Source organism: Acinonyx jubatus, chromosome D1 (genome assembly GCF_027475565.1).
Source record: "Acinonyx jubatus isolate Ajub_Pintada_27869175 chromosome D1, VMU_Ajub_asm_v1.0, whole genome shotgun sequence".
Classification (NCBI taxonomy): domain Eukaryota; kingdom Metazoa; phylum Chordata; class Mammalia; order Carnivora; family Felidae; genus Acinonyx; species Acinonyx jubatus.
Genome location: NC_069390.1, coordinates 28,921,151 through 28,937,158, shown reverse-complemented (window position 1 = coordinate 28,937,158; position 16,008 = coordinate 28,921,151). Strand labels below are relative to the sequence as shown.

The 16,008-nt window shown below is 49.8% G+C and overlaps 1 protein-coding gene across 4 annotated transcripts in view; it reads right to left on the bottom strand.

Annotated features, from left to right (window-relative positions):
* Window positions 1-16,008, bottom strand: part of PAX6 (paired box 6) — a 28,862-nt gene that overhangs the window by 792 nt on the left and 12,062 nt on the right. For 3 of the 4 annotated variants that reach the window (XM_053203339.1, XM_053203338.1, XM_053203340.1), the window contains exons 5-13: window positions 12,571-12,701; window positions 11,725-11,766; window positions 11,415-11,630; window positions 10,491-10,656; window positions 4,454-4,612; window positions 3,859-3,941; window positions 3,497-3,647; window positions 3,287-3,402; window positions 530-680 (exon numbers count right to left, since the gene is read on the bottom strand). In XM_053203339.1, the coding sequence (XP_053059314.1) occupies window positions 530-680; window positions 3,287-3,402; window positions 3,497-3,647; window positions 3,859-3,941; window positions 4,454-4,612; window positions 10,491-10,656; window positions 11,415-11,630; window positions 11,725-11,766; window positions 12,571-12,701 (1,215 nt within the window). The remainder of the gene's footprint in view (window positions 1-529; window positions 681-3,286; window positions 3,403-3,496; window positions 3,648-3,858; window positions 3,942-4,453; window positions 4,613-10,490; window positions 10,657-11,414; window positions 11,631-11,724; window positions 11,767-12,570; window positions 12,702-16,008) is intronic. The other variant, XM_053203341.1, reaches the window with a different exon arrangement.

The window sequence follows — 16,008 nt, the reverse complement described above, 5'->3', positions numbered from 1 at the left end:
TTCTGTGTCTCCCTCTCTCTGCCCCTCCCCTGCTCGCATTCTGTCTTTCTCTCTCAAAAATAAATAAATGTTAAAAAAAACTTAAGTAAAACTATCTCTGGCAAATCAATGTGGTACTTCTTCAGTTGCGATGAAAGGCATGGAGGGGCTGGGAGGGTGAGAAGTCTTTTGATAACACTCACCATGCCCCTCACTCGGAGGCCCTCGCTGCTGAGCTCTGGCTAATAATCTCTCTTCAGAAAGCTGACATTCTCAGGCCTTGTCTTCATATATAACTTCTGTGACCAAATTCAGGAAAAACAACCTTGCTTTTTGTCTACATGGTCTCAAGTTACTAGTACAGCTTGACTAAATGTCCCCTTCTGATCAGTTTTCCCCCAGAGAAGTGAGGGAAACAGCAAAGAGTTAAACAAACCATCACACACGGCCAGGAGGTTCTTTTTAGAGTAACTTCAAGTGGAGTTAGATCACCTGGCAAAAGCAGCTGCAAAGGCCACCTCTGTGCAGCCTGCAGGGAAGGGCGGCTCACCTGTGGAAGTGGTGCCCGAGGTGCCCATTGGCTGACTGTTCATGTGTGTCTGCATATGTGGGGGGGTGTAGGTATCATAACTCCGCCCGTTCACCGAAGGGCTGGTGGGCAGCATGCAGGAGTACGAAGAGGTCTGGCTGGGGACTGGGGGCTGAGAGGAGAAAGGCAAACCTGTGGTTACCGAGAAGCACGTCACACAGCCGCATCCCCGGGCTCTGTCCTCCCCAGGAACTGTGCCAACACGTCTGATCATTAAAGGTGCCCTGGTGGAAAGTACTGGAATTCCGTATCAACAGTCGGGCCTACAACCGGTCCTTCTGTTGACCACCACTAGAGTAAAGTTGCCTAAAAGTAATATAAATTCAGACAACTGTCTAGCTAGATGGTTGGCACTATCCATAAAATTAATAGGGTTTCTGTCCATTTTCATCTTGGACCTCTGCTGGCATCTTCAGAGAATCTATAGCATGAGGACTTCCATTAAAACACACCCCCTCTCCTGCAAATCCAATCTATTTGGGAATCTAGTGACCCCCAAATCCTGTATCTCAGGCTTTGGGCAGAGAACTGTAGACAGAGTTCTCCATAAAGTCTGCTTCAGGGACCTTGGGAGCCTTCCATGGTGGGACTCGTTGGATTAAAGATTCTTTGAAGAGACACATCAGTAATGATCTCCGATGAACGTGGTTAGAAGCATCAGTTAATACCTAGCCCCATCCTGCGAATTAGCTGTGACTTCCTTACAGACCTAAAAACCCAGGTTGGGTTTTATCCACAAAATTGGGTTACTGCCCTCTAAGTGTTTGGTCTGGTGGTATTGAGGAGGCAAACCTTTCTCCTAACTGAATAAGAAATACACAGAGCTGGGACAAAATCCCTCATGAGCTTCCATGGGGCTATGCCAGGCCAGCAAGATTGGGATGGATTAATACAAGCATCATGCCAGGAATAAGGGAGACGATGGCACTACTCCGTTCTGCAAACTGCAGAAACGTTTAACATCTCAAGATCCGCATTCTCAGAGAGGGTGACACATTAGAGAAAGTTCAGAGGGAGACACCCACCCTTTGTAAAATGGCTGAAGATTTTGGTCAACAAGATGAATTGATGGACAGACAGACCAGCACACCCCAACTCCAAAATTCAGAGAGTAATTTTCTCTGAACAGGAGAATCACTAGTAACTTTTCAATTTTCTCTATGCTTTACAAAAGTATGTATGTTTTGTTTCATATAAGTTGTGTAACTTTTAAAAGTCAGCATTTGAAATAAATTGACCCCACACCACTTTATAGGTGGAAATAACCTTAATAAAAGAGTAGCACCTATTTAATTGGTTCTAAATATTTTCTCATATACAAACTTTGTTATCTTTGCAGAAACCTAGATATTGCTACAATTTGCAAAACCGAACAAGACACTCAGTGGCCTTATTAAAGTCAGAGGATGAGTGGTAACCTCAGGTTCAAAGAGGCAAGCAGGCCTTGAGGGCCCTGCCAGAATTTCAGCTTGCATTTGTTTCTAATTCCCAAAATCACTTCCTCTAGGCAACCTGACTTCTGGAAAATTCCAAAGCAGTTGTAGTAATACCAACCAATGGGCTGTTAATCCCTTAATTTACATTAATTGCATTATGGCTACTAATATCCCGATGAAATAAAAATAAACATGTGAATAATTCCTCTGAAGTCGCTTATCTAGCTGCTCGTACATTCGTCTGGAGACTGGGAAACATTTATTTTGCTGTTATTTGGACTCGAAATTCATCAAAAGATGTTCAGTGGTGAGTAAACAATCTGTGTAACCCCAGAACTGCTTCCAGCAGGGGCTCACGCTGGCCAATCTCACACCATCCGGCATCCTCCAAGCATTGCACAAACAGGAGTCCTGGGAAAGTCACCAACAAGGCCCACCGGAAGGAAGGCCAATTTTTTTCCCATCAAGAATCCATCCAGCTCCAAAGTTCTAGTATAGTCCACCTGCCCTATACAACTTCCATCATAAAGGGCTAACCTACTACAGGGCCTTGCACACATAGGAGCTGATAAACATTCGAGACAGAATGGAGGGCAGAGGCAGGTTCTTCACACCGAGTGAAGAACATCAACCTACCCAGGCAGCGAAGAGCACCATAAACTCATTACATGATCCATGACAAAGACCACTAAATTTTTAGCAAGCACCTGCATTCCTTTTTTCATCATAAGCTGTAGAAAGAAAACTCACCATTCCTTTATATCAAAATATATCCTACAAGGCAAATATAAGTCTTATTTCTGATCCTTTTTTTCTTCCTCACTGGTTTGTCACATATACACTAAATAATGTCCAAAATGCACACACAGGTTATATATTCATTTATATGAACACATTAATATAAACCCGAATTTACATATACTAACCCCTTGCTATCTAATAACGTGTCAGCATTATTTCCATTTTCTGACACCACTTTCACCAGTACGCAAAACATGCCCATTCCCACCCAACGTTATCAAGCTAACATCTTCTCAGAGCAAAAGGCAGATTAATTTGGCTTTTGTGCTTTTTTTTAAGAGCACGAATCAATCAATCCATCAACCCAACTACAAGACTGGACTGACTGTTTTCACCTCAGCCTTGACTGGTTAAGCTAATGGCTGCAGTGAGAAAGGCTCCCAAGGGCACATGCGTGGCCAGTGGGGTCTGCAGGCCCTGACCCGTTCTCCGCTTCTTCTCTAAGGCACCCAGTAAGCAGACGGCTGGCGGCCTCACTTACTTGCATAGGCAGGTTATTCGCCATGGTGAAGCTGGGCATGGGTGGCAGAGCGCTGTACGTGTTTGTGAGGGCTGTGTCTGTCCGGCCCAACATGGAGCCAGAGGTGAAGGAGGAAACTGCAGGGAGAGAGACACCTCAGACAGTCATGCTGAAAGTCAGAGCCAGGGCAAACAGGTGAGACACATTTAGTGGCAGTGGTATTCAAATTACCAGGCGTGGTGGGTTGTGGGATTGGCTGGTAGACACTGGTGCTGAAACTACTGCTGATGGGGATGTGACTAGGTGTGTTGCTGGCCTGTCTCCTCTGATTCCTCAGTTTTTCTTCTCTTCGCCATTTGGCCCTCCGATTAGAAAACCATACCTGGAAGTCAGATGGAACAGGTTAGGCCTGTGCCTACTCCCAACTCAACCTCCCCCCTGGCACTTGCTCTGCTCCCCACCCCCATCCCCCGGTGACAGCAAAGCATTTAGGGGACTGAATCTCTTACTGTTTATGTCAATGAACGGTGTTCCTTAGAAGCACCTTTGTCTCTAGAAAGGGCAAAGCATGAAACCACACGTTCTCTGGGTACCTGTATTCTTGCTTCAGGTAGATCTATTTTGGCCGCTAGTCTTTCTCGGGCAAACACATCTGGATAATGGGTTCTCTCAAACTCTGAAAGAGTAAGTGGCGTTTTCTATGTTGCACCGGAACTATGCAAAATGTGTCAACGAAGCCCTGGATCAAACTGGTTCCCGCCTCCCCTTTTCTGTCCCTTCCAACCAACTCCCTTTAAAATGCCGCTACTATGAACACTGACTGTACTTGAAAGAGCTATCCCACCAGAACCAAGTTAAATTTCCTTTGGAATGACATTCATTCGAGGACCCTTCTGTGGCCTGAATTAGCAAAACCATCATTTTTTCTTTATGAGAAGTCAGACTCTTAGTCTTTGAATTACTGGTACATGAAAAGAAGAAAGAAAACACACACACACACACACACACACTGAAAAGATGCCCAGAAAAAAAAAAAAAAAAAAAAGAAAGAAAAAAGAAAAGAAAGAAAGAAAAAAGAAAGCTTTTCAGTCCTCTATGCAAAGGGCCCTGGCTAAATTTAGCTCTTTGTACTGAAGATGTGGCATTTAGTTTGATTTACGGCCTCCCTACTTTGAAAAACTCCATCACCTTTCTCCAGGGCCTCAATTTGCTCTTGGGTAAAGGATGTTCTATTTCTTTGCAGCTTCCGCTTCAGCTGAAGTCGCATTTGGGCCTCATCTGAATCTTCTCCATTGGAACTGATAGAGTTGGTATTCTCTCCCCCTCCTTCCTGTTGCTGGCAGCCATCTGGAACAAAAAAAAAGGGACAGTAAGAGAAATCTGGAATAACTTGGAGCCTCCAAAAGGGGCCTGGGTATAGCCATAAACTCCAAGAGCAGTACATTGTGACAGTCTCAAGGCATTCCCAAGGTAACTGTCAGTCTTCCTCTAATAAAAGACATTAGTGACATACGCTATCTTATCACCATTGTCTTTCTGTTTTCATCAAGAAGAGACTGTACGATATGGACATCACAGAAGGGCATTTCTTTAAATAACAAAACGAGTGCTGAAGTTTCCAATTACAATGGTCTTTCATAACTAACCTTGAGTCCCAAATGCCTTACCCATTTCCCCTTTCCCTACAGAATTTATTTACCTATAGCTCTGTTGGGAAAATAGAAGAGTGATGTTCAAGATTTCAGCTGATCTATAATCAGTAATTCCTATCTAATCAATTAGATGTTGATAGGTTTGTAGAAAATGCTATTAAGAAACCAAACCAAGCTTGTAATCTTTTTAAAAAAATATTTATCTAGTTTTTATTTGAATTCTGCACAGTCAATTTCATTTTAAAGGTTGTGAATTTAGAAATGCTTGCATTGTTCTGCAGTTTTATTCAACTATTGTATGAGTGCGCTTTGCCTTGACACCTATTACGAGCACAGCTGTAATTATATCATCACCAAGAACAGGCTATAATTGCTGAAAATGGAATTTTATATTTAGATAAAAGGACTGTCCATTCTTTGTAATGTGTTGCACCAGAGAAAAGTAAGATTTCTTTTAAATTTTTAACGTGTAATTTTAAAAAAGAAATAGTAGAGAGTTCACTAACTAGCTAAATATGCTATGCCGCAGCTGAATCCTTGGCATATCATTTAAGTGGTACATTTTTAATTAGGGCATTTCCACCACTTTTACTGTAATTTCTATCATTAAACAGGGGAAAGTTTTATTGTTTTCCCTTGCTGCTTCCAGGGCAAGATGTACACTTGGGCTAGCTGTATCTCGCCTTGCCTCTTGCTCCTGAGGCCACAGCCTGTCTGAAGGAAGGACTCAGCCCTCACCGGGCCTCCAGAGCCACTGCAAGCTGGGTCCTGGGTCTTGGGTCCTGAGGCCCCCAAGGGATACCAAAGGGGCTGCCCCCCCCCATCCTAGAAATTTGGCCGGTGGCAGCGGGGGGGGGGGGGGGGCGCGGGAGGGAGGGGCCTCTAGGAGCTCCTTGGTGGGAATCGACTTGGCCAGGAATATCATTTATAACCAGGAGACAATAGGCAGCGCCTTCAAAGAGTTCAGGGAATTGTGACAGGATCTAGTGGGATCTTTTCAGAAACTTTGAAATGTTTTAAAACCCCAACTTTCTCCCCCATTTAAACAGGCGGATTCATCGGCACTGGCCACCATATGGGCCCTTGGAGATCTATTGAGATGACCACCAACACTTGAATAGCGAGGGGCTGCTTTTCAGCGCTGCACAATGCCCCATGAGTAAGGGAAACTATTAAACTCCTGGGGCAGGAGCGTTGGCAAACTTTCGTGGGCAGAATTTTGAGGCCACAATGAGCGCGGACAACAAAAGGATTCTCTTGAGGCGTGCAGCGGGCCACATTGTGTTACAAGAAGCCCAGTCAACAGACTTTTCAGTGAAGTGTGTTAACCCCTCTGCTCTGCTATCATTAATCACTGTCCGAAGAGCGGTGGCCTCAATGCTATTTAGGGCGCTTGGCTGGGGGGATGGAGGGTGGATGGGGGGCCAGAGCAGGGGGTGGGGAAAGGCAGGAAAAGTCGTTGGGGACCAGGCAGGCTTGTGTGGGAAGGGTGGACGGGGAAGGCAGGGAGGATGGAGACCAGTTCCGAGGTAAGGAGGAGGGAAGCAGAGAGGGAGGATGAGGGCCGAGGGGGAGGGGGTTGGAGAGGAGGCAGGAAAAAGATGAAGGGCTCCAAAGAGACAGAGCCCAGAAAGGTATAAGAAGGACAGAAATGCCAAGAGGAAAAAGAGGCAAGAGGACCTAAGGAGACAAGGAGAGAAAGGGAGAAAGGAAGACAGAGAGAGACAATTGCTAAACAGACTGGCTCTACTTTGGGTCATCTCCTGCTACTTCAGAGAGATGGGGAGGGGGTGGGAGAGGGTACTTAGTTGAAGGAGACACTGGACCCACGTGTGTGGGCACAAGTGTCTGTACTAATTTACTGCCCCAAGTTTCCAGGTGACTTTTCAAAGTGGAAAGAAAGAAGAAATCCCTCCCCCCCCCCCTTATTTTCAGATTCGGTGAACGAGGAAGTCTTTACAAATAGCCCTTTTTGGCCAACTAGAAACTAGTTCCATGGGTTATTGCTTTGGGGAAACACAAAAATCTCCAACCATGAGACATTTAGGGACTGGGGCGCTGAGGAGAACACAATCCTACCTCGCTCTGGTGGTCACTCATGCCCACCCCAGTCCTTTTTCTGGCATATTCAATGTCACCAATTAAACAAAGCTGCCCAGGTCTCCCTCAGAAGACCCCTGCAGATAGCATTCTCTACTCTCTACTTCTCTGACATTTTCCTAATCTAAAACTTGGAGGGTTGCACTCTCTCTTCCCCACCCTCCCCCCCATCTCCCCCTGTCTCTCTGTCTCTTACACACTAACGCCGGCATGGCTCTGACTTGAGAATTGACATTTAAGGGATGGGGAGAGTCACTGGGGATAGAGAGCCCTTTGGGAGGGGGGAAGGAGTGGAATGAGAGGCCGGCCAGGAGAAACCCGTGGCTGCAGGACCCCTCCACGACCCCGCAGAGCGGGCGTGCCCCGTTGAAAGTTTGTTTACTACTGTCAAAGTAGCAACTGTTCGCAGCCAGGCGCTGAAGGAAAGGTCACTCTTAGATTGGGCGCCCCCCCCCTTTTTTCTTTAGTGGATTTACCTTCCACTCTTAAAGCTTTTAACAAAATAAAACTAAAAGTTGGATCTCGAATTCTCCATATGATAAACCTAAGTGGCAGACAATTAAGATATCTTCTTTAAAAGGCGCCCCCTCGGAGCGCGAAAAGAAGAGGCCTTCAATGGGCGCCGTCCACCTTCCAGCCTAATCCGTGAGAAGGCGAGTGAAAGCGCCTCCCATTATCCCAGCCCCAGGACCATCTGACGCCGGGGATAGGATTTGTTTCCTGGAAGAAGGAGAGGAGGAAAAAAAAAAAAAAAAAAAAAGGACGCTGGGAAATAAAATCATTCCTTAGTTTCTTAGTGTCTTAATCAGTGAGGCGGAAAACAAGCAAGAAAAGATAGCAACCCGGTTGCGGCACCTTTTCAGCTCTAGAGCGCGGATCAAAACATTGTAGCATCTGTTGAAAAGAGACTGACTAAATCCTATAGAGGGCCTGGGTATTATGGGGGTGGGGGTGGGGGGGAGGAGATAAGAAAAAGTGTCTCCGCGATCCCTAAAACCACCAAATCGCTGGAGAATTGGGGCTGGATAGAGTTGTTTCTTGTTGTTGTCAGCCCACGTCGTCACGATTTTATTCACCGCCGCATGGCGTTGATCAGATGGAAACCATATTTGTCTCCCTCTGAGACCTAACCTCGCCTTATGCTTTCGGAGTAATGGACTCTTTAAAACCCCAAAACGGCTTCCCGGGCCGGGAGAGGGGGCGAAGGGGAGGGGGGCCTTCTTAGCACCAAAAGGTCTGGGGATTCCCAGGGCGCGTCGGCCGAAGCCCGGCACCAGCGCCCCGCGGCGCCCCCACGCCCGGGACCTCGCTCGGGGGGGTTGGTGGTGGGCGGTGGGGGACCGACGCGTCCTCCCCCCCCCACCCCCCCAGTGGGGTCGGCAGTCGGGGCCGCGGTCGCTGCACCGGAGCGAGTTTCTTGCGGCGGCCGGGGTGGCGGGACGAGAACTGACAGCTGGGGAGTCAGAATTCTCCAGCGATTCGCCGCCTAAAAGTTCAAAGCTCCTGAACTAGCGCCACCTCCCGCCGCAACCGTCACCACAGACAGGGTCGTGGAGTTAGGCTCTCGCTTCCCGCCCTCAAGCTTCCCGGGACGAAAAGCTGCCCTAATCGGGCGCCACCTCTGGTGGAAGCGGAGGGGCTGGCAAAACGGCTGCCCGGGACTTGTGTCTCGGCTCTGGAAAGCAGGCGGGTGGACACGCTCTAGGCCCCAAGCTAACGTGAGCTCTTGCACCGAGAGGGCCAGCGCGTGGAGGCTCTGGGCTCAGCCCTCCCGGACCCGGCCACTGCGCGGTCCGCAAGAGTTCTCGGACCCTGGGGGCCAGACTCGGCGGGAGAGGGGTCACAGGGACCTCAGGATGCTGGGGGTTTAGGAGCGGGCGCTGGGGAATGCCAAGTTCGGGTGTCTCCTGGGTGTGTCCGGTGTGCGCACGTGGGAATCCAACAGTTTCAAAGGTCAGGTGAGGGTGTGGTGGTCCACACTCAGCCTTGTCATTCCCTGTCCTCATCAGAGGCGGGAGTGGGCCTGGGCCTCCGCCTGAGCGTCACCCCAGGAGGCCGCGGGGTCGGGACCGGATAGGACGAGCTGGCCAGCGGGGTCGCCCAGGGGAGCCCGGGGCCCAGCGCATCAGGAGGCCTCTGCCGGCCGAGCGGCCGCGCTGGGAAACGAGGAGCAAGCGCTTTGCTCCCTATCTTCCCAGTGTCCGTCCTATATTGTTTTCTGCTCTTAAAACTGACATGTCTAATTGGCAATTGGTGCCGAATCGTGTCCAGAGGTCTCTTGTGGAACATTTCTACAGCTGTCTCCTTCAACTAGACGCTTATTCATGTCGCCTTAATGAGAAACAAAACGTTCTCTAATGAGCAATTACAGAGCGACAGGATTGTTCCCATAACAAATTCTTGCGAGTGACAGAAGCATCCTTTGTACCAGATATTTCGCATACTGTTACCGATTTTCCCTTCTCTAGCCCGGCTCCGTGGAGGCGCGGGGCACCCGGAGCGGGTCCGAGAGCGCACTGACGCGCGGGCAGCCCCGTCAGCGTCCCAGCGCCGCCGCCCCCGGCCCGGAGCCCCCAGGCTTCGTCGGGCTCTTGGGAGTGAGACGCCACGTCCCATTATCCCGCATATTATCTCCTTGTCACAAGGACAACAAATACCGATTAATCTTCGGAGTAAACTGTTTCCTATTCTTGACCAAGCTACCTCGGGGTGTGTAGGGGAGGGGAGAGCCAACCTACGCCACCCCACCCCCAACTGCTCCTCTTCCCCCATTCCTTCTCCTAGATCCTTCGAGGGTCCTGATTCCTTCTCTCCTACCAGCCCCCCCGCCCCCACGCCCCGAGCGGCTCCGGACACCCCGAGGCCGGCTCCCAGTATCCTCATCCCACCTTTCTGTGCAGTTGCCACCCACAGAGAGTGAGAACTGGGGGCCCAGAGGAACGGAAGGAATGCGACCGACCGAGACGATGGTGTTGTTTGAGTTGGGAGACCACCACTTCCTGTGCCCTATCCTGTACTCTGCCCTGCATCTTGCTGCTGGCCCTTTCATATGCACCCTACTCATACTCATGTAATTTGTCAATTACGGCAAAAAGCAAAACGATACAATTATGTTTACCTCCCAGTCTGTCAGTGTGTTAACTTGTCACACTTCTACAGCAAGGGGGCTCTCCGTGCATTTTAATGGCAAATTTGAATAGGGCACCACGCAGCTAGCTCTCTTACACACATACTACTGCCCAAAACATATTTGCGCACACGCACACGGGCCACATTCTTACTACTCCTGACATACACAACCCTCAAATGGAAAGGCCAGTGAGATAGTTCAACAAATACCACCCTCCTACAGGGCAAGTCAGTGTGTCCCACTCTTCAAGCACAGACGTGGAGAGAGGGAAAAGGTTGAGGGAGAAGATGGCAAGTGGCTGCATATATGGAGAGTTTTGAGGATAGGTGCTTGGGCTTTTTACCTTGTGTAGGTTGCCCTGGCACAGAAGTCCCCGGATACCAACCGGGGCGGGTACCCCAGCTTCCGGTCTGCCCGTTCAACATCCTTAGTTTATCATACATGCCGTCTGCGCCCATCTGTTGCTTTTCGCTAGCCAGGTTGCGAAGAACTCTGTTTATTGATGACACCTGTAAATCAAACCAAAATCAAACCAAATGGTAGCGTCTCCAGAAGACAGTTGCCCTATCTTCAGTTCCCATCTCAGCACGCCCACTCCCTTAAAGAATGACCCTTAACACATTAAAAAAAAAGAAGAAGAAGAAGAAAAAAAAAAAAAACTCCCAGCCATCCTGGGACAGAGACACTGTGGACAGAATGACAGCCATCACTTTGGGTGTGGAAACTGAGTTGGGTAGGGAATGTGGGATGGAGAGGGCATTTGCTTCACTTCTGCTGGATGTCTACAGTGACCTAATCTTTGTTAAAAGATTTCCTCAAAAAAAAAAAAAAGAAAGAAAGAAAAAGACAGGCTTGGTGTAGAGCTTTCTTTCACTTTGTTTTCTATTAGGGCAGAAGTGGATGTTTGACACCTGAAGGAAGGGTCAGGCAGTCTGAGTTGGAGGAGGTTAGATTTTGGTTTTCATTTTCATTCTCCTTCTTCATTCAAGTGCCTTTCCCTCGGTGCCTCCACCCTCCACTTTGAAACATGCAAATAAGGTGAACAGTTCCCCACACTTGACTCCCAATTTCCAGAAGATCAAAAAAAGGTCAGCCTGCTCCTCTCAACACCCTCAGCTACAGAGGTGACATAGGGGGAGCGGAGAGGAGACAGAGACAGGATGACACTGGTAGGGAGGAGGGGGGTGGGCAAGTGAAGAGAGAGATGGTAAAGAGGAAAGAGCATGGGGCTTAGGGCAGGGAGGGGGAATGTTCTCAGTGAACTTACACTTGGTATGTTATCGTTGGTACAGACCCCCTCGGACAATAATCTGTCTCGGATTTCCCAAGCAAAGATGGACGGGCACTCCCGCTTATACTGGGCTATTTTGCTTACAACTTCTGGAGTCGCTACTCTCGGTTTACTACCACCGATTGCCCTGGGTCTGATGGAGCCAGTCTCGTAATACCTGCCCAGAATTTTACTCACACATCCGTTGGACACCTGCATAGGGGAAGTGGACAGAAAACCACATTATTAATAATTTCAAGACAAAAATAAAATTGTTTAAGTATGCATTAAACAATGACAAGCTTACGTTTTGATTGTCCAGCACTTGGACTTTTGCATCTGCATGGGTCTATAACACAAAAATATACCTTCAATGGTATGAGAACTTACTGTAGAGAGCTTTTTTTCTTAAAATTACATTTGTAGCCCTAAACACTACAAATATGATGATACTTTCAAACAGTTTGAACTAAAAAAAAAAACTAATTTTAAGGTTTTTTATTAAAAAAAACTTTTCTGAAACATTGCCTGAAGATGCATCAAAACGAAGTAAGACTTTTTTTTTGTGTGCTGACCTTGCTTAAAGTAGTGCCATATTTTAATGAGCAAAGGGGGAAAATAAACTAAAATTTTACTTATTTTCCTTTAAAAATATGCTCAATTTTGTAAATGTGAGTTAGGTAAGGAGGTGAATAGCATTTGGCTTTTAAAATCAATAAATATTCCTCATGAATATGAAGAATGCAAACAAATATCTCAAAATCTGAGGTGAGTGTGGCATGAGGGAGAGGGAAATAAAATTATGCTGGTTTATGTAACTCAATTTATTATAGTTCCTAAACTGTTACCACAATAAATGTTTTTTATCAAATGAAAAGAGAAAGGTGTTGGTTTTTTTTTTAATTCACACACACATTTTTTTTTTCCTTAAGCAGATGAGTTATCTTAAGTGACTGACCCAGGTTGAAAGAGATAGGGAAGGATACTGGAAGGAAAGGGGAAAGCGGGGAAGGCCGGGTGTGGGGTAGGGGCTGGGGTGGGTGGGTGAAGGGGGGGGTCCATAATTAGCAGCGTTTACAGTAAGAAATGAAGAGAGGGCGTTGAGAGTGGAGGGCCGCGGGGGCGGCGAGTGGGGCGGCGCCGGGAGGATCACCTGCAGAATTCGGGAAATGTCGCACGGCCGGGCCCCGCTGTGAGCTAGCTCTACGATCTTCTGCCGGGTGGAGTCCGGCAGTGGCCGCCCGTTGACAAAGACACCACCGAGCTGATTCACTCCGCTGTGACCTGAGGAAAAGGGAAAGGAGAGGAGAGGAGAGGAGAGCAGAGTGGAGCGGAGCGGAGAGGAGAGGAGAGGAGAGGAAGAAGAGTCAAGAGAAAGAGGAGGAGGAAGACGAAGGAGAAGAGGAAGAGAAGACAACCACAATGCATCCTCAGCTCCCTGCCAACCCATGCCAACCTGAGCGATCAAGTCCCTGCTATCAATCACAAACGACTCCGGGACCAGGCAACCATGCGGGGCATCGGGCAGCCCAGCCCCAACACAGTCGCGCTGTGTTACAGATCCATGCCAGTGAGCAAGAACACACGCACCCCACAGCCGCTGTCACTCCAGCCCTTTGCCCCTCTTCATAAACACCCCAGCCAGCCCCTGAACCCACAAGGTGCAAACAATCGTTTCAGAAAACATCCTTCCAAAGATCGCCTCTGAATGGCATCACAAAACGTGGGTTCTACGGAACCCACACTGAATCTCCAAGGTCTCTGCATTGTTAGAACTGTTACAGCAAATGCTATAGCTCTTCAGCATTTCCTTGGACTCCACAGTCCAGAAACGTTTGCTGTCACACTCCAAACTCTGGTGAAGGCACCGCGCAAGCACCGGAGTTTTGTTTTGTTTTTTAATTACATATATATTACGTGACATTGCATACACATATGAAGAGACAGGAAAGGAGTAGAGAAGAACCACAGCAGCAGATCTGCGGCTGGTGAACCCCAACCTGCGCCTCCAGTACAGGCGTGAGGGTCAGAGCTCCAGATAACTCCAACCACAAAGTAGTCCGCCGGCTTGCAGCTGTGGGGCCGAGAGCTGGGAGTCCATTCGCACAGGCCACAGCTCGCTGTACTTCCGCTGCTGAACTTGGCCTTCCACACAGCCAAGGACAGATATTAGCAAAAATCGGAAAGGGAAAAGAAAAGCAAAGGAGCACACCACAGTGTCTTCTATCCCTCCTTTATCTTGTTATTCTCACAGCCTCACCCCCATTGTCTAATCTTAGAGAACCAGGAAAGGGAGTTAGCACCTCTCTGTAGCCCTCCCCAGAAACCACAGGCACACAAATAAAGCCAATTGCCAATTTCCACTTCCTTAAAAATCTCCAACCTGCAGCCCCGGACTCTAGAGAGCAGCCCTTCCAGGAGAAGACGTGGCTCCCTGCTCAGCTCTCTTCTCTCTCTCTCTCTCTCTCCTCTTCTCTCTTCTCCTTGGAGCCTCTGATAAATTGACTCCAGGAGCCTGAGCTTCTTAGCAATAAATAAGCTCCAAATATAGAAGAGGGGGGAAAATATGATGAGCCTCTCTGACATTTGTCTTTAAAATAAAACTAGCTGCACGTCAAGTTTGAGCTTAATTTCTGGAAATAGGCGGAAGTCGCTCCGGATCATGCATGGAAGGCTAATTGAAAAGATCAGTCGGGGCGCTTGTGGCAGCCTTGTCACTTTGTGACAGTGCTCCGCTCCGGGAAATTGCATCGTCACGACAAACGGGACCGTGATAAAACGACCCTTTCCGTCCCTATTTGTAGATCACTCAGACGAGATTGAACTGCACTCGTTTCCCCTTCGAGGGGAGCCGAGTTTTCAGGGTAGCCGAAGGCTTGGGGCGGAGGGGGGCCCTCACCGACGGAGGGGGGGGGCCGGAGCCTCAACTCGATGAGAAGTGACAGGCGTTTGGGGGATCTGGGCTCCGGCCGGGCCCAGCGCAAGCTGGGACATCGCCGGGACACCACTTCTCCGACAGAGCAAGGCCTCAACCGCGCTTCCGGTTTCCCCTAAGTTCCCTTTATTGCCTTCCTCTGCTTCACAACACCAGTCTACTGCTAGGGCTGCGGAGCCCTCCCTTTGGGCAAAGGGAGCCTTCCCGGAAAGAGAAAGGCTGTCCCAGAGAGAGACCGAGAAAGATTTTACAAACTTCACGCCCAGCCTGGGCAATTCCCAGCCTATGAATGCCAAGGGTTGTGAGGCCGCCTAATCCTAGACCTCCCTCCTTCTCCCCTCATTGCAAAAAAATAAAAATAAAAATAACGTGCCCGCCACCTCCGCGGCGATCGTCGGCGGGTGCTCGCCCAGGAGACGCCAGGTTGCCTCTGCCAGCATCGAAAAGGCAGCGAGGAAGCGCAGCTCTAAGTTCCCCTTCAGAGGTTAAGCCTCAATCATTGTGTCCCTTCCCTAGGGACGGCTGGCGCTCTCGCCCAGTGGCGATGATTATGCGCCTAGAATTCGACCGCGAAGCATCTAATAGGAAAACATATGGTGTCAATTTGGATGCTCTGCGCCTCGCGCACACCCGGGAGCGAGCGGCACAAAGCCCTGCAGGCCGGCCCGCGACCCCGCGCCCCCCCCCCCCCCCCGGGGCCTGCCAGCCAGGCCGCGGCGGCAAACGCTCAGCGCTGCGGGCCCCGGCCGGGACCTGCCCGAGAGCCTACGGCTGGGGAGCCTGAGCTGCAGGGGGAGAACACGCAGCCGGGAGAGGTGCGCAGAAGCCTTTGCCTCGCCAAGGAAGGTCCCTCCCGGGCCTGGCAGGTTCTGCACAACTAACCCGCCTTAAAGCTCGCCACCTTTGAATCCTTTCCTGCGCTTCGCGCCCACCAAGCCGCGGAAGCACCTGGGGCGGCTGGCGCTTCCAGGCCTGATGGATCGGGCACTGGAGACCCTCCGAAGTCTGCGGTTCAGCAAGGGAAGGTTGCTAGAAGACTTGGGCCCTTCTGCACTCCTACTGCAGCTGAACCCTCGAACTGCTTCCAGACTCTGCACCTCAGCACGGGCCTGGTTTCACTGGGCCTCCAGGCTCCCAGACTCGGGCTGCAAACAAGCCCTGCCACATACCAGCACCCACTACCGCTATCACTCCAGCAGTGCCCCCACGGACTGAGCAGGAAGGTGGGCTGGGGCCCAGAGGGCCTGAGCACAGAGAGGATGGGAGGCAAAAGAGCCCGAGAATCAAACGCACTGCGGGCCTGGACCGATCAGAACCCTCACAGTTGCAGCTACCAGGGCGGAGCTTCTCCAGTTCCAAGGCTGGACAGCCAGTCTCTTCCCAGACCCAGTAAACCTGCTCTGGCCGGTAGTACAGGGTTACAGCGTTCCAGTTTACCACCTCCCCCCCACCCCACCACCACCGCAGGCCAGCGTACCCCGCTCCCTTTGCCTTTTAGGCCGGTAGCTGGTGGGGGGGGGGAGGGAGAGGAGGGGAGGAGCCATCCAGAGAGTGACTGGGGGAGGGAAGCCCCCACGCCCCTCCCGGATGGTGGTGACTAGCAGTCTTGGCTAAACCCGAAGGGGCCTCCTTCTCCTCGGGCAACTAGGAGAAGCC